The 17,912-nt window shown below is 45.0% G+C and overlaps 1 protein-coding gene across 2 annotated transcripts in view; it reads left to right on the forward strand.

Annotated features, from left to right (window-relative positions):
- DEFB1 (defensin beta 1) overlaps positions 1-8,516 on the forward strand; it is a 36,011-nt gene extending 27,495 nt beyond the window's left edge. The window contains exons 2-3 of one of the 2 annotated variants that reach the window (XM_007188977.3): positions 7,651-7,839; positions 8,057-8,516. In XM_007188977.3, the coding sequence (XP_007189039.1) occupies positions 7,651-7,799 (149 nt within the window). In that variant the 3' untranslated portion in view covers positions 7,800-7,839; positions 8,057-8,516. Of the gene's footprint in view, positions 1-7,650; positions 7,909-8,056 lie in introns of those variants that run through there. The other variant, XM_057537323.1, reaches the window with a different exon arrangement.
- Positions 8,517-17,912: the final 9,396 nt, after the last annotated feature.

Genomic DNA, 17,912 nt, shown 5'->3' on the forward strand with positions numbered 1-17,912 from the left:
CCGGCTATGGCATTCATAGTGCCACGAGCAACTCCGAAAACATCTAAGTGTCCCCAGCATCTGCATCCGTCATGCAGGGACGACTCTTATCCCCACGTTAGAGGTGGTTTTTGCAGGGAATCTCAGAGAGGCTGACTTTTCAAAGACTCAGCCCGCGAATACCAAGGACTCGAATTCAGCTCTGACTCGAACTCCTATATTCTTTTCCCACACCTCCCAAAGACCTCTGGATATGTCACTAGCAAATCGATTCATCCTAAGGATAATCTAGATGGAAGTGACTTAAAGCTTTCATGAACTTAATAGGAGGCACTGGTTGCCAGTGGCCAGCAAGCGTTTCTAGGAACAGGGACGTCATGGGTGACCCGTCTGTGGAAGGGGGCCCCTGAGTTTTCATTTGGTTTGGAGTTCTGTTATTTGTTTTGCAGGAGTGGCTTCTATATATTTGACTTCTTCCCCAGATAGCTTGAAAAGATCCACAGAGGTGAAGTCCGACCCTCTGTGGCCTCCACTGACCGCCTGAGCCACCAGCACCTCTCCTAAGTGGGCAAAGCAGCCTCTGTGGCCTCCACTGACCGCCTGAGCCACCAGCACCTCTCCTAAGTGGGCAAAGCAGCCTCTGTCTTAACGTCCCCAATGGGAGGGAACCCACTCACTCGCGGGCAGCCCCTCCCCTGTCACACTGCCAACCAGCCACCTTGTCCTGACTCGGGAAAGGGCCCAGCTGACTTGCCCAGGCCCACGTTCCGAGACGACCAGTCTCACGTCGCTTCCCACGGACAAGTCCCTTTATGCGTCCCCACAGGTGTGGGAGGGACTCCACGGCCAGCACTGGAAAATCGGGGTTGCGCTCTGGCTCCTGCAGATCTGTGTCTGCGTCTGCTCCCCTCACATCTCAGATCCGTGGGTCCCGTCAACCCTGCTCTGTCTGCTGACTTTCTCCACGCCTGTGCTTTTCTGCTGCTTGTGCAGTGCGGTCCTCCAGGGCAGCGGGTAGGGGTCCCGGCAGGGGTGGAGCTCAGGCCTCTTCTTCTCCAAAACCCTTGTCGTTTCGGCACTTCACTCCGCTTTAGCCTGGTGGTCTTTTAGTACAAGAAATTTGTATTTTAGTCAAAAGCTCCCCCATTTTCCCTTCTGACGTTGTTCCAAAACTTCACTTGCACCTCCAACTGTATACTGTCAATCCAACTTCAGAGGAGAGGGCCGGGGGACAGGGTCCACTGCCCATGGCCTGAGGACCACACTCCCCGTCTCAGAGCCCCCCACTCCTGTCTCTCTGAAAGAGAGATTCGTTAATTTCTTAAAGATTTCTTTAAGAAATTTTATTTTCGTGGCTCATTTATGTAAAGTGCAAAGATCCCCCTATGTTTCCAGTGTATCTTCTTCTCTATAGCCTTTTTCACCTGCCCTTTTCCTTGAACCTCCACCATCTGACCCGCACAGGCTACGTCCCATCTCGGCAGCATGGACAGCTGTCCATGCCCCTCAGGCAGATTTATTTCCTGATGACTCCGTAACAGCCAAGCCTCTCCTGTGTTCACGGCCATGAACTTTCTTCCTCTCATTTTCTTCTGGGACTGACCCATTGGTACTTATTTTCTAGTTAATTTCCTGCTACTTAATCACAATAGCCCTTCATTCAGCCAACACCTATTATTACAGTTGACTTAAAAAACAGTTGGTGGTGTAGTTGCACTTGGGTGGGATTATTAAGAGTCCAGCTATAATTGGCCTAATAACTGTGTAGTATTTGAGAGTCTCTCTTTTCGCTGCAAGCATAGAAGCTGGTACAACAAGCCTGCTTTCCTAACAGGCCCGCTCCCTTCACCCCTTCTCATCCTTCATTCTCACCTATAAGCGAGTTCCCTCTTTACCATGTTCCTCTGGTTCATGGCGCTCCAGAAGCCGCCACATGATGTGCTGGACTGTATTTCTCAGACCAGCTGAATAAGGACCAAGATAAGAATAAGCGCAAGTCTAGAGAAGTACTATCATTCTTGGGAAAGGGGAGGAGAAGAGCGGGGCTGTGAGTCATCCAAGGGGCTCGCATGCCCGGGGAGTGGACGGAAACGGACCAAGGCAGTGATGGGAGAGAGTGTAGGAAGCTGCACATAGCACAGGAGGCCCACAGTGCTAGGAATACACAGAAGACCTTTTCAAAAGCAACTGTTATTTTTAAAATTTTTAGTTGTAAAATATAACATGTATCCAGGAAAGTACATAAAACTTGAATGTATAATTTAATGAATTATTATAAAACAAGCACTCCTGTAACCACAATGTGAGTCAAGAACTAGAACTTGGCCAGCACCTAAGAGGCTCTCCTCCAGGCTTCTCAGTCACAAATCCCTCCTTCCCCCAAAAGCGATCATCACTTGACTTTTATGGTCATAACTTCCCATATTTCTTATAGTTTTACCATGTTAACATTCATGCTGAATAATATAGCTGGGTTTGTGCATACGTTTCAACTGACTACGTATCAAGAGGTGGTGGCATTGCTGGGTCGTAGCATATGCTTATACTACTGAATTTTTATGAATAATGCCAAACTGTTCTCCAAAAGCGTATATATCAATTTATACTCCGACAACCAATGAATGAAAGTACCTGTTCTTCCATATCCATGTCAACACTTGATAATGTCAATCATTTAAAAATTTTAGCCGTCTGGTGAGGGTAGTGGCATAGCATTGGCGATTTAATTTGCATTTCCCTGATAAATAATAAGTTGAGTACTTTTGTGTATAATTACTGGCCACTTGGATATCTTTTGTGAAGTACCTATTTGTCTTCTGCACATATTTTCTATCAGATCATCTGTCTTTTCTTAATGATTTCTAGTAGTTCTTTATATATTCTGCATAGAAGCTCTTTGTTGGTTGTAAGCATTAGAAGTATCTTCTCCTACCTTGTGCCTTAATTTTTCACTCTCTCAATGGAAACTTTCCTTAAGCAGAGGTTTTCCACATTATTTTCATATGGTTAAATGTGTCATATCTTTTCCTTTAGGGTTAGTGCTTTTGTACCTTAAGAAATCTTTTTTTACCCCAAAGGCACGAAGAAAGTGTTCAGTGCTGTTTTCTGGGGGCTTACTGTTTTCCTTTTACATTTAGGCTTATAACCATCTGGCAGTGGTTTTTAGTGTGCATGTATGGTCCGAGCTAAGGGTAAAGGGGTTTTTTTCCACTATGAATATCCAGTTGTCTCAGAACCAACCACTGAGAAGACCATTTTTCTCCACTGTTCTGCTGAGCCACTGTTTTTCTACTTCAACTCTCCATATATGCATGTATCTCTTTCTGCTGTCCTACTTATGTATTTGTCTGCCCTTGTATTCTCACCACACTGTCTAATTACAGTGGCTCTGTAATTAGTCTCAAAATCCAGTAAAGCAAATTCTCCCGCCTTCTTTTCTCTGAGTGTCTTGACTATTCTTGGTCTTTGGAATTTCCATATATATTTTAGAATCAGCTCATCAAGTTTCACTGAAAGAATCTCTTGGGATTTTATGGTATTGGGTTAAATCTGCAGCTTAATTTGGGGAAAATTAACATTTTAAAAATAATTAATCCTCCAATGCTTAAACATAGTATTTCTACTTATTTAGGGCCTCTTTAAATTCAAAAAAATACTGTATTCTTTATAGATAGAGGTATTGCACATAATTTCTTAGATTTATAACTAGGCATATTTTATGCTCTTTTATATGATGTTTTTATTTTATTTCCTTTTTTCTGTTGGTTGCTAATATACAGAAGTAAAATTCATTTTTTTCTTTTTTCTTTTTTGTATGTTGATCTCAGCAAATTTGCTTGTTCATTCTTTTTGGATTGCCTACATATAATCATAATGTCTGCAAATAGAGACAATTTTATTTCTTCCTTTCCAACCCTTGAACCTTTTATTTTATTTTTTATCTTATCCCCCTGACCAGTACTTTAAGTACAATGTAGAATGGTAATGACAACAGCAGTTATGCTGGTCTGATTGCCAATCTCATGGAATGTTTTCAATACTTGACCATGAAGTGTACTGTATGTTGTAGGCTTCTGTAGGTACTCTTTATCAGATTAGGGAAGTTTCCTCCAGTTTCTTATTTGCTAGGAGCTTTTTTTTTTTATCATGAATCAATGTTGATTTTTTTTCCAATATCTTTCTGCATCTATTAAGATAATATAATCATTGGCTTATTAGATTATGGGAACATTTAATCTCCCTGGGCCTCAGTTTCCCTGTCTGTAAGTTAGGAAAAAGTGATACATTCCTTGGAGGATTAAATGCAACCATAAATGTGTTAGTTCCCCACCCAAGGAAAGATGACCAGCTTCAGAATCTTAGAAATGGATGAGATCACATAATCTAGTCTCCTCAATTTTAAACTTGAGAAGCTGGGGCTCAGAAAGTTTGAGTGCTTTGCTAAAAATCACACAAATTCATTCTAGAACAAGGAATGTAACCAAAGTACCCTGACATTAAATATGTTGCTATTTCTTCTGGGTCCTATAATGTACTAGATCCTCAAAGATAATGCCAGAAATGAGTTCCCACTGAGTGTGGTGACACCATAATTCACTAGCAGAGAGGTGGAGTGAGAACTGGTGGGGGTCATGGTACTACCTCTGGTCCTGGCTCTGCCTGTGGCCAACGGCATGCCCTGGGGGGCATCGCCAGACCTCAGCTTCTTCATCTAGGGAGAGAATCACAGAGAGGTTGAAGTAGTTGAGCTCTGAGGTCCATCTGGGCTCTAAAAAGCCACAGTTAGTTGTATTTGGGTCTCCTCTGTTTACCCAACAAAAGGAAGGGTAAATATAACATTAAATATACATATATTTAAATGTTGGTATAAATACACACACACACACACACACACACCCCAACAACAAGAAAAAGAAAGTGTAGACCTTCTGATCTCAAAGGGCTTTCACATTTATTAGCTTGATCCATCTTCCTAATAACGATCACTTGGAGGACGTACTGAAGGAGGGATTCAATCTTGCAGCAGGGGTTGGACTGAGTATCTTTCCAGCTCTGACATCTTCCAATGAAGAGCAAAAAAAGCTGGAACTGGAGATTTAGAGAGTCTAGTTGACTATGATCTTACTGGAGGTCGATATTGTGGTGAGGCTTTTATTATTTTTTTTAAAATTAATTATTTATTTATTTATTTATGGCTGTGTTGGGTCTTCGTTTCTGTGCGAGGGCCTTCTCCAGTTGCGGCAAGTGGGGGCCACTCTTCATCGCAGTGCGTGGGCCTCTCACTATCGTGGCCTCTCTTGTTACGGAGCACAGGCTCCAGACACGCAGGCTCAGTAATTGTGGCTCATGGGCCTAGTTGCTCCGCGGCATGTGGGATCCTCCCAGACCAGGGCTCGAACCTGTGTCCCCTGCATTGGCAGGCAGATTCTCAACCACTGCGCCACCAGGGAAGCCCCATGGTGAGGCTTTTAAAACCTGGAACAATCTTGAACAGCATCGGCAGGAATCAATATAATGTATAGAAAGAATACAGGCTGGAGATCAGGAGACTGTGTTTTGTGTGAGCAACTGAGTGGCCTTGGCCTAAGATGCTTCCCTGGGACAGTGGGACCAGCATGTCTCTCAATGTCCTTCCATCTCCATGGCAACACAGTCCAATGAGATGTTCTGTGATGATGGAAATATTCTACCGCTGCATGGTCCAATGCAGTAACCACTAGCTACATGTGGCCATCAAGCACTCGCAATGTGGGTGATGTAGTTTCGATTAATTAAAATGTAAATCACCACACGCAGCTGGTGGCCACCACATTGCACAGCACAGCTCTGTAGTGAACAAAACGAGATGAAGCCTCTTTTGCTCTTGGTAGATGGGACACATCTAAGGTATTTTGTGTTTATTCCGGGCCTCAAACTTAAGGAAGTCTATCCATGAACTGAACACATCCAGAGGAGAATGAACAGGGTTGTGAAGTGTCTGGAAACTAGACACTGAGAAAAATGAGAAAAAGAAGACTTTTAAGGCAGTAGAATGACTGAAAATGGGACAGCCTTCTGAAAGAGTGATTAGACTTGTCTGTATAAAGCAGGAAAACACCACTAGCTGGAAGTTACTGAGAGGACAATTTCCATCAGTAGGAACACCAAGTGTCCAGCAGGCAGAGATTAGAATGCCTGTCTCCTAGGGTGACAATGGCCTGCTGCATTAGTCACCTAGGTCTGCTCTAGTGTGGGCGGCTTAAAACAACAGACGCTTTTTTCTCATAGTTCTGGATGGTAGAAGTTCAAGATCAAGGTGTTGGTTTGGTTTCTCCCGACGCCTCTCTCCTCGGCTGACAGAGGGCCGCCTTCTGTCCTCACATGGCCTTTCCTTTTGTGCTCACACATCACTCATGTCCCTTTGTGTGTCCAAATTTCCTCTTCTTATAAGGACACTATTGATTAGTGATCACCCATATACTTCGTTTAACCACAGTCAGCTCTTTAAAGGCCCCATCTCCAAATACAGTCACATTCTGAGGTCCTCGGGGGCTTAGGGCTTCAACTATGATTTGGGGGGGCGGGGACATTGGGGGGGGTTTCAGGCCATAACACCTGCCAACAGAGAGACACAAAACAATGGCTACATAGCCGCTTGCCAGGGGTATCAGAGGGCAGCTTTTTCTGTTGGATACAGAGGAAGATGAGTCTAGAGGTCTTCAAATTATGAGATTCTGTGACGGGGAGGAAGACAAAATAAATTCCAACTGGGAAAATGATGAAAGCTTTATAGAGTAGCTATATATTTTTTTTAAAATTTTTTCTTCCCCTACACCTGTCTTACTTCTTAAGGGCTCAATCTTTTTTTTTTTTAATTAATTAATTAATTTATTTATTTTTGGCTGTGTTGGGTCTTCGTTTCTGTGCGAGGGCTTTCTCTAGTTGCGGCAAGCGGGGGCCACTGTTCATCGCGGTGCGCGGGCCTCTCACTATCGCAGCCTCTCTTGTTGCGGAGCACAGGCTCCAGATGCGCAGGCTCAGTAGTTGTGGCTCATGGGCCTAATTGCTCTACGGCATGTGGGATCTTCCCAGACCAGGGCTTGAACCCGTGTCCCCTGCATTGGCAGGCGGATTCTCAACCACTGCGCCACCAGGGAAGCCCTAGAGTAGCTATAATTTTAACCTGACATTAAAGGATCACAGATTGCAGCAGACATGGTGATGGGGAGGTGGGGGGGGGCGTGGGCAGGGATTCAAGCTGGAGGGAATGATGTAACTAAACAGCACAGGAGTAAAAGGAAAGTTCAGGAATGCTCCTGGAATTAGAAAGATGCTTCTGCATTTCTGAAACGGAGGATGGCAACAGTACAAAGTGGTCGAATACCTATTTGGGGACTAACGTGAATTCCCTGTAAACCAAAGCTCCCTGGGCAGGAGAAAGCCCACTCAGAACCCTGCTGTTCATCCCTGGCTTTTGTATGGCTACAGCTGGCATAGACCTCGGATGGAGGGGTCTCTTTAGATGCCTTATTTCATGAGCAGCCTCACAGATCAACTGAGTGCAAAGCTCTTGGAAGGGAAACCCCTGTGACGTGCTTTGCAAAGGGTGGTCTGTTCTGCTTTCACCGAGTGTTCTGAAGTCCCTGTGGCTGCAAGCCCGGAGTTTGAAGTGCTCTCTTTCCCTTCTCATAGGTGTTAACCTGCTTACGGGTCTCGGCCAGAGGTCCGACCACTACAAATGTGTCAAGAAAGGGGGGACCTGCAACTTCTCCCCCTGCCCGCTCTTCAACAGGATTGAAGGCACCTGTTACAGTGGAAAAGCCAAGTGCTGCATCCGTTGACTCTGAGCTGGAGCATGGGCAGAGGGGACCCAGAAGCCAAGTGAAGTATTTGTAACTGTTGTTTGAATAAAAGAAGGTTTTTTTGAGGCATACGTCCTTCAGACCAAAATGAGTCTTGTGTCTCCTTTTAGAAGAGGTTCAGAAAGTATGAAGGTCAGAAGGGCAGACAGGCTGGGCCGCAAAGCCTGTCCAGGATGGGACTGGGGGATGCCGACCAGGTTGTCAGCTGTCTCACTGCCACTTTGTTTCATCACCAGATCTACACATGAGGGATGCAGGGGGTCCACGTGAGACTAAGGACACCTGATGACGAGATGACACAGCTTCAGGCCTCCCTCTGTCCCAGCGGAAGTTCACCCCTGATTCAGCGGTCTCAGCTGCCTGCCCATCTGTAGAGGCCAGAACCGCTGCCCTTTCTCCTCCCTGGGCCGGGGGCAGTGGGTTGTGGGTTGGTTAACCTCAGCATCTGAGGACCTTCGCTAGGACCATAAAGCTATTCCTATTTCACTCTGTAGGCCTAATAGTAGGGTTCCCAGGTGACCATTCTTCACTCCAGCACAATCACGTGGTCTATTTACATGTCACTTAGAAAAGCATCCTCTACGACCACTGCCCCTGCCTTTCATCATGTCTGCACCATTAGGCCTGTAGACACCCACTGATGGGGAAGAGGGGATTGCCTTCCCTTTTTTCCAATAAATTTCTTACAACTCCTGACGATACATGTGCTTCTGTCCTCTCCTTCATCAGGCAACAGCAATTCCACATTCCACTTCGATAAATTACAAGCAGAAATAAAAATCAAACATTATAAAAACTTTGGGGGAATTCCCTGGTGGTCCAGTGGTTAGGACTCCTGGCTTTCACTGCCCCGGGCCCAGGTTCAATCCCTGGTCAAGGAACTCTGATCCTGCAAGCCATGCGGCCCAGCCAAAAAAAAAGAAAAAATTTTGCCCCCATCCCCCAGTAATGGATTTAGACGCCAAACCCCTCTTTTGTGAGGGAAAGGCAGAGGAGATGCCATTATGCTGTGGACATTTACCGCTACTCGGGCGTTCTCTGTAACATGAACACGGCAAGTGTTCATTACAGTGCGTCCAGGCCTCCCCCTTCTCCTGAAAAGCTAAGAAATAATCTGTTGACTTAAAAAAAATATTCACAACCTAAAAGTTGAGAGTTATGTTTTATTTGGCGGGAAAGTTTAGGACTTGAAGCCCGGGAGGCAGCATCTGAAGTAACCCTGAGAGAACTTCTCCCAGGAAGCGAGGGGGGAGCCAGCTTATACAGAAGTTTTGCAACAAAGGAGAGGTAGTCAGGAATGTCAAAAGATTATTGTTCATTGAAGAAAACCAGATATCCCAAGTTAAGGAATTTAACTTGGCGCTTTTCTATGTATGGGAAGATGCAAGAGTCTGGGCTCGCTGAAATCACTCCTTCAGCTCTCTGGGGCCAGTATCCTGTGTGTTCCCATCCTGAGTGTCCTCAGGGCTCATGGTAGGGAATGGCTGCAGTCTGATGGCGGCCAGATGGCAGGCATTCTTTCCTTCCTGAGTTCCCTCAGGGCTCACCGGCTCACCACCGGCTGTGGCTGCAATCGCTGATGACTGTGACATCCTTCGTTTACTGATACGGCCGGCAATATTCCACTCATCCCCAGCCACAAAGAGGGCACTGACCATCTCGGGAAGGTGGTGGCATCACATCTATAGCCCTGTCACCAGAGACTACAGGCTCTGACCAGAAAGACTAGCAGGGTTCTTGCAGCCCTTCCCAGCCCAACAGCATTTGGCCCCGGGACTTACATTCCTCAGGGGGTAGCAAGTTTTAAAGGAGATGTCCCATCTCCTCTCCGCCTTCTCTCCTCCACCCAAACCTCCTGGGAGCTTTTGCATTCACCTACACCTGTGTGCCCAGTGTCACCCTCCTTTGGTGAAACTGGAACGCAAAAGATATTGCCTGAACCAGCCTGGAGGGAAGATGGCTTTGAAGTTAAGGGGGGCGGTACGTGGGGTTGTCTACAAGGCACTTCACCCCCGAATGACTGAAAGGCCCAGTTTCACGGTTCCTATTATAGCATCTGTCTAGATGAAGAGAAAGTGTGGATTTGAGTAAGCTGTACATACAGACCCGGATCAACCCTTTATTACCGCGGCTGTCATTAAGGAATTGCTGAATCACGTACCTTCATAGTCATTAAACACGCTGACAACTCTGAGTGGGAAAAGTGTCCACTGGAGGAGATCGGCGTTGGATGCTGGATGCTGTTTTAAGGGCGCCCTCCCCTCTTCATTACTGTTGCCTTTTGGGGTGCTAGGGTGGATGGAAGCCTACTTTACATCAGTGAGTGAGTCTGCTCTTTCCTATCATGAGCGATACGCTGGGTACTTTGGTCAAGAGCTACTTGAATGCCAACATAAATTGATTAGTGAGGACCTCTACCACCACTGCAGTTGTGTCAGCAAAGCTGGACATTGCAGCCCAGATCTCTGGGAAAGGATGCAACGCACAGTCACCACTAAGGCACACTATCTACCTGCACAGACAGGCATGGGAGCTGCAGTCATCCTGCCAACCCCCACCTCAGTCACTGAGGTGCTTCACAGGCAGGCGGCGTCATGCACAAGGTGAAGTGCACCCTCGCTTTGCTTCAGCGTTTGACAGTGAACTCGTGGGGCCTCACATTGGGAACAATGTGGCATCTTGGCTTCCCTGGCTCGTGGGCCTATAAGGCATGTCACCCCATCACGTAGAGAGACCTGCCATGGCATTCCAAGCGTTCTTGTTTTCATGGGCACTAGCAAGTCTCAGCCATTCAAGGTTTCGTCACAAGTTTCCCTAAAAGGGGGAACTTTCTCCAATAAAGAAGGATGAACAAGGGGAGAACTGGAGCTACTCATATACATGTTAGTCTTCAGAGTAAAGGCGTCTGTGTTAGTCAGGGTTCTCTGCAGAAGCAGAGCCAACAGGATATGTGTGTATATATACAGAGGGAGATTTAGTTTAAGGAATTGACTGATAGGATTGTGGAGATTTAGTGAGTCCAAAATCTAATGGGGAGGCCGACAGGCTAGAGATACAGAAAAGAGTTGCAGCTTGAGTCCAAAGGCAGTCTGCTGGAAAGAACTCCTTTCTTCCTGGGGAAGGTTGGTCTTTCTTTTATTAAGGCCTTCAACTAATCAGACGAGGCCCACCCACATTATGGAGGGCAGTCTGCTGTACTCAAGAGTCCCCTGATTTCAACGTTGTGGTGTATATATTTTATTTTCTGTATATTGTGATGGTTTGGTATCTTTCTAAAAAAGCAAAAAACAAACAAACAAACTAATGAAAAACCCAAAACGGAAAAACACCCTTCTGGCTGGGAAGAAACTGCTCTTCTTGGTGCTAGTGAATGCTTAGAGCAAAGGGTCCAGCTGGGAGCATGCGTTTGCTATGCCAGCTACCCAGTCCAGAGCCAGGCCTCCTCTCTGTGGCTCCCACTTTACAGGAGATGACATTCCTCTGCCTGCATCATGCCAGGGCAACTAGAGAAAGCTAGTTGCCTGTGACTTAAAGCTCACCAAAAGTATTCACGCTAGCCTATCCTCAGCTAATTCCCTATCCTGGCTTGTTTTCCCATGGAAACCCTAATAAAGGTTCTGGATTCTGTCTCCTGCCCACACTGCTGTTTCCCCATGTGGCCCTGTGAAGTGTGCCCTGCCTCCCATCTCTAGGACCTGTGAGGACAATAAACTTAATCTTCCTGAGCCTCTCCTCTGGCTCCTCTTGTGGCCTCACCTGACTGACCATCTCATAAAAGAACACAAAACAAATGTTAATCTTACCCTGAAATCACCTTCACGGAAACACCCCCATTAATGTTCAACCAAATATCTGGGCACCGTGTTCCAGCCCAGTTGGCACAGAAATTCAACCATCAAGGCATCTTTAATGGCACCTTAGAGACAGTCATTCTGCTGGGCAGACATCCCATATTTGTACCTGAAAACAAAGATCTCTTATCAGCAATGACCTACCCATGTCAAGGTTCCCACGTGGTTTTGCCTGTCAAAGAAAAAGCTTATGAGGAAACAGGTCTTCCAACAGAATAGCCTGGGAAACGCACTCTTCCTACCTAGAACACAACTCAGATCTTTATCCTTAACTGGGAACACACAACCAAGAAAAAGAAGACATGTGAGGCCAACCAAAGGCATGATGGAGAAAGCCACATTAAACAAATACAAATTGCCTCTGAGAAAGTACTGTTAGTCCTGGGAACAAAAGAGAACTTGTAAAAATTGTTATTAGTATCATCAAATGGATGAAAGGAGATATTGTAGTCATACAGTGCTAATAAAATGTCCCGGGGAAACCTCAGAGAATGCAAAGAAGACAGCCACTTATGGATTGTTGACAAAATAAAATTTTTTCGTTCAGCGCAATATTTAATAAAGCAGAGAAAGGTTGTGATGCCTTTAAGAAACATTTCCATCCAAAATGGTTAATAAAAAAAAAGAAAATTTGACATTTAGATGAAGGTCCCCTGAGTTCCCCAAGTTCCCAGAGACCACAGGAGCTGGTGGAGTCACCAGAAGGACAAAGTAAGTCCTAAATGGTGACGTGGAGAAAGTCACCTCCCGAGCAGGAACATCCACGGTGTGTTCTCACATGAGCTAGAAAAGAACTTCTAGGGCGTTAAGTCACTAAACTTAGAAAGTTTATTTGTTATTGTAGCCAAAGTGGCCCTAACTATTAGACATGGGTCCATACACAGCCTCTAACCCAAGACTGATGAAAAGTGAAATCCCCAGTTGATAACTCCACGGACCTAAGGACCAAGCAGAACAACCTGAAAAAGGAGATTTGAGCTGTAGGATGGATTTCTGTGGGTGGAAGGGACCCCATGTATTGAACTGTAGGCTAAACAGCTGAGTAAATTTCTCAAGATAATAATGTAATACACACACACACACACACACACACACACACACACAATGTTTAATAGCCTCTGGAAAACATCTCTGTGACATAACTGTGGTCCAAATATAAAATTATTTCTTACTCGTCAACCCTTAGAATCAACTACGGACGATGCACCGAAGATTTCTTTAAGGTTACAGATTAGAATACAATTGTTACTGACGTGGCCGCATCACTGGACAACTGAGAGCGGTTGGAAGGTAGATGGGGAAGGAGAGACAGAGGGAGAGGCGTCTTGTTGTACATGGCGGGTAATCAGGGACATCGTCTACAGTTGTTGCATGAGAAACAGATGTAGAAGTGCTATGTCCTCCCCAAATTTGCATGTGGAAGCCTAATCCCCAAGGTGATAGAACTTGGAGGTGAGGTCTTTAAGAAGTGATTAGGGGCTTCCCTGGTGGCGCAGTGGTTGAGAATCTGCCTGCCAGTGCAGGGGACACGGGTTCGAGCCCTGGTCTGGGAAGATCCCACATGCCGCGGAGCAACTAGGCCCGTGAGCCACAACTACTGAGCCTGCGCGTCTGGAGCCTGTGCTCCGCAACAAGAGAGGCCGCGATAGTGAGAGGCCCGCGCACCGCGATGAAGAGTGGCCCCCGCTCGCCGCAACTGGAGAAAGCCCTCGCACAGAAACGAAGACCCAACACAGCCAAAAATAAATAAATAGATAATTTTTTTTTTTTTAAAAAGAAGTGATTAGATCACGAGGTGGAGCCTCAGGAATGGAATTCTCATAAGAAGGGGCAGGAGAGATGGTCTCTTTCTCTCTGCCATGGAAGGGAACAGCAAGAAGGCAGCTGCCTACAAGCCAGGAAGCAGCTCTCGCCAGAACCTCACCACGCTGGCACCCTGACCTCCAACTTCCAGCCCCCGGAACTGTGAGAAATAAATGTTTCTTGTCTAAGTCACCCCGCCTACGGTATCTTGCTATAGCAACCCAGACCATGACAATGAGTATGTTATATAAAGGCCTAAACTAAACCAATAAAATAACTAGAAATAATACCATGCCCTCTTATTTGGACATAAGAAGGGGAGGGCGTTGGGTAGTATCAACTAAATCCTCGTGGTTTATGGGATAACAGACGGTGTTTAAAGTTAATAAGTGAAAGCAAGAGGTGCGAGCATGTCATTCAGAAAAGGAGCAGAGGGCTTCCCTGGTGGCGCAGTGGTTGAGAATCTGCCTGCTAATGCAGGGGACACGGGTTCGAGCCCTGGTCTGGGAAGATCCCACATGCCACGGAGCAGCTGGGCCCGTGAGCCACAACTACTGAGCCTGCGCGTCTGGAGCCTGTGCCCCGCAACGGGAGGGGCCGCGATAGTGAAAGGCCCGCGCACCGCGATGAAGAGCGGTCCCCGCACCGCGATGAAGAGTGGCCCCCACTTGCCGCAACTAGAGAAAGCCCTCGCACGAACCGAAGACCCAACACAGCCAAAAATAAATAAATAAATAAATAAATAAAGTAGCTATACAATTAAAAAAAAAAAAAAAAAAAAAAAAAGAAAAGGAGCAGAGCTGAACGTGAAAAACGGTGAAAGGTAGATGCTTCCTGTTATAAATACTTTTTAAGAATTTAGTTTTCATAAAATACACGTTCAAGTTTTGTAAAATGTATGCAGAGTGTCGAATGTATATTTTGAAGATGTAAGACATTATTGTTGTCCAATGGAAAAACCAAAGCCGTGTGAACCCGCGCCCCTCCTCAGAGCAGCTTCTACAAGAACTGCATCAGTGTTGGTTTTCCCGCATTGGCATTCTGTGGAAGAATGGCCTGCTCCTAGGAGGTATGTGCTGAAGTATTTAGGGCTGAAACGTCACGACGCCGGCAACTTCCTCTGTAATAGCTCAAAGCCAATAAAAGTTGCAAAGCGATTACAACTGGTGGATCCCGAGGGAGGGTGTACAGGTACGCTCTGTACTATGCTTGCCTGTATGTGTCCGTCTGAAGCTTTTCAAAATGAAAGTTGGGGGGGGATGAAAAAAATCATCAGAACCAAGATTTTCGATGTAAGAGAAGATTCATGTAAAGTTAAAAGGTTATACTAAAATCCCGTAGCCTTAAATTTGAATTGGGATTATCACTATAAAACCCTGGCTTTTTTCCCTCTTAACACAAGTGTGTGTTTCTCAGCCCCTGCACCTAAAAGTGCAGTAACAATGAGCACCCCTAGCACACAGGCCACGGGTCACTACTCTTTCCCACGAGAAAGAACCGGGATGTCTTACAGACACGGAAGAGTCCAGGTCTGGAGCATGAGATGTACAAGATGAGCCAGGGGTATGTCGTTGTGCTAGAAAGTAGGGAAGCTTCCAAAGGCTGATGGGTCATGTCCGTAGAACACTGGCTCCAAATTGACGGGGACTCGCTGGGCAAGGATGGAACATTTTTCATCACAGCAGAGAATCATGACTACAATTGATTAAGTATTTAAAATATATAAGCACATTAAATATATAAAAGTATAATATTAAATTATATTTTAAACACATCAAATACATGAGGTCAGAATGATACTTAAGAAACAATATTATTGGGCTTCCCTGGTGGCGCAGTGGTTGAGAATCTGCCTGCTAATGCAGGGGACACGGGTTCGAGCCCTGGTCTGGGAAGATCCCACATGCCACGGAGCAGCTGGGCCCGTGAGCCACAGCTACTGAGCCTGCGCGTCTGGAGCCTGTGCCCCGCAACGGGAGGGGCCGCGATAGTGAAAGGCCCGCGCACCGCGATGAAGAGTGGCCCCCACTTGCCGTAACCAGAGAAAGCCCTCGCACGAACTGAAGACCCAACACAGCCAAAAATAAATAAATAAATAAATAAAGTAGCTATAAAAAAATTAAAAAAAAAAAAAAAAAAAAAAGTGTGAGCAAAAAAAAAAAAAAAAAAAAAAAAAAAAAAAAAAGAAACAATATTATTTATAATTGGAGTTTGTTAAGGTGCCAACTTATCACTCTGGAAATTGGTACATAGGAGAAAAGATCAAGCATTTACTCTGCCCTTCCAGTTCAAACTGTATTTTAGGATAAACAAGCATTATATGAAGGAAATATCTTATTTATAGAAAAATTCCAGCTAGTAAATGAAGAAGGGATTGAGCAATGGAATATTGCCTGCCGTATCAGTAAACAAAGGATGTCACAGTCATCAGATATTGCAGCCTTCCAACGTGAGCCCTGAGGAAACTCAGGATGTAAAAACACAGGATACTGGCCCCAGATAGCTGAGGTGCATATCAAAGGAATGATTTCAGCGAGCCCAGACTCTTGTATCTTCCCATACATAGAAAAGCGCTAAATTCCTTAACTTGAGATATCTGGTTTTCCTTAATTAACAATAATTCTTTGACATTCAGACTACCTGCCTTTCGTTGCAAAACTCCTATATAACCTGGCTCCCCGCCCTCGCCTCCTCTGAGCAGTTCTCTCAGGGTTACTTGAGATGTTCCTTCCCGGGCTTGAAGTCCTAAAAATTTCTGCCAAATAAAAATAAAACACAGCTGCCAACTTTTAGGTTGTGCATATTTTTTTTAAGTCGACAGGATGGTAGAATTGGAAAATCACTGTTTTGCACCCCTGAATGAAATCATAGATCTAAAACAACTGTCAATGGATGGCTTTAAAACCATTTGTTGGAAAGCTTGGTGGGGAATTTGATAATAGAGGGTTAAGGCTAACACCAACTAAACTCAATGACTCACCTGGTCCTCACTAAAAGTGGCAGGACCAGAGGTTCACGGGCCTCCTGTTGTGATGTAAGGGAAGCACACACCACCACCTATGAAATACTACGGCCAAAAGCATGAAAAAAAATGCACAACCTAAAAGTTGAGTGTTACGTTTTATTCGGCAGACATTCTTAGGACTTCAAGCCCGGGAGACAGCCTCTCAGATAAACACTGAGAAAGCTGTTGCAAAGAGGAAATGGGGAACCCAGGATATACGCCAGGATATATAGGAGTTTTTATAGGAGCAGGTAATCAGAACAAAAAGCTACTGATAATAAAAGGAAACTAGACATCTCAAGTTAAGGAATTTAGTGCTTTTCTATGTATGGGAAGATTCAAGAGTCTGGGCTCCCTGAAATCGTTCCTTTGCTATGCACCTCAGCTGTCTGGGGCCAGTACCCTATGTTTTCTCATCCTGAGTTTTCTCAGGGCTCACCGTCAGGGGTGGCTGCAGTCTCTGATGACTGCAGGCGATATTTTATTTCTCAAGCAGCTGAACCTGAAACTAATCGACTTGCCACACGTAACCAACAATTCACAGGAACTACAAAAGTTAGAGAAACAAGTAAAACAACCGCTCAAGGAAGCAATCAGTCAAACCCAAAGCATGAGATGTTATATAGGAAAAACGACCTAGTTTCTCCAACAAACTCAAAGGCATGAGGAAAAATAAGAATTACTATTACAGAAAAAGAGAGGAAAGAGGTGAAGCAACCAATGGGTGGGCCTTGTTTGGATTCTGTATTGAACAGACCAATTGCAAGAAAACATTTCTGAGCTGGTCAGGTAAATCTGAATATGGCCTGGGTAATATCAAAGGCTTCTTATCGATTTGATTAGGGGTGGCAGCAATGTGGCAGTTATGTTGGAAGAGAAAGGGCCTCATCAGTTAAAGATGCTGACTGAAGGATTGATAGGTGAAATGACATGATACCTTGGATTTGCTTTAAAACACTCTAGCAAAAAGAAATGAAATAAAGAAATGAAAAGTACAGACCTGAAAAAGGATCTGTAAAATGTTGAGAAATACTGAAGCTAGGAAATAAGAATATTGGGATTCATTATATATTTGTGTATATTTGATATGTCATAAGTGAGAATTTAAAAAAGAAAGAAAGGAAGAAGAAAGAGAGAAAGAAAGAAAGGAAGGAAGGAAGGGAGAAAGAAAGAAAGAAAGAAAGGGGGAGGGAGGGAGGGAAGAAAGAGTGGGGAGAAAGGAAATGTCAGGGTTTATCATTATAACTGCCCCTCTCCCATTTTGGCCAGCACCGTTTTTCTCTCTTGAAGCCTTGGTTTGAAAGTCATCAAAATGGTTATTGTTGGTTTTTAAATTTAGTTTGTTAAGTGAAAAGAAAGGATGAGAGTGGAGGTATAATGGAATATGATGGGGGGAAAATACGCTTTGTCTTAGTAAGAATTTCTTTTGCTGGA

The sequence above is a fragment of the Balaenoptera acutorostrata genome, chromosome 21 (assembly GCF_949987535.1).
Source record: "Balaenoptera acutorostrata chromosome 21, mBalAcu1.1, whole genome shotgun sequence".
Lineage (NCBI taxonomy): Eukaryota > Metazoa > Chordata > Mammalia > Artiodactyla > Balaenopteridae > Balaenoptera > Balaenoptera acutorostrata.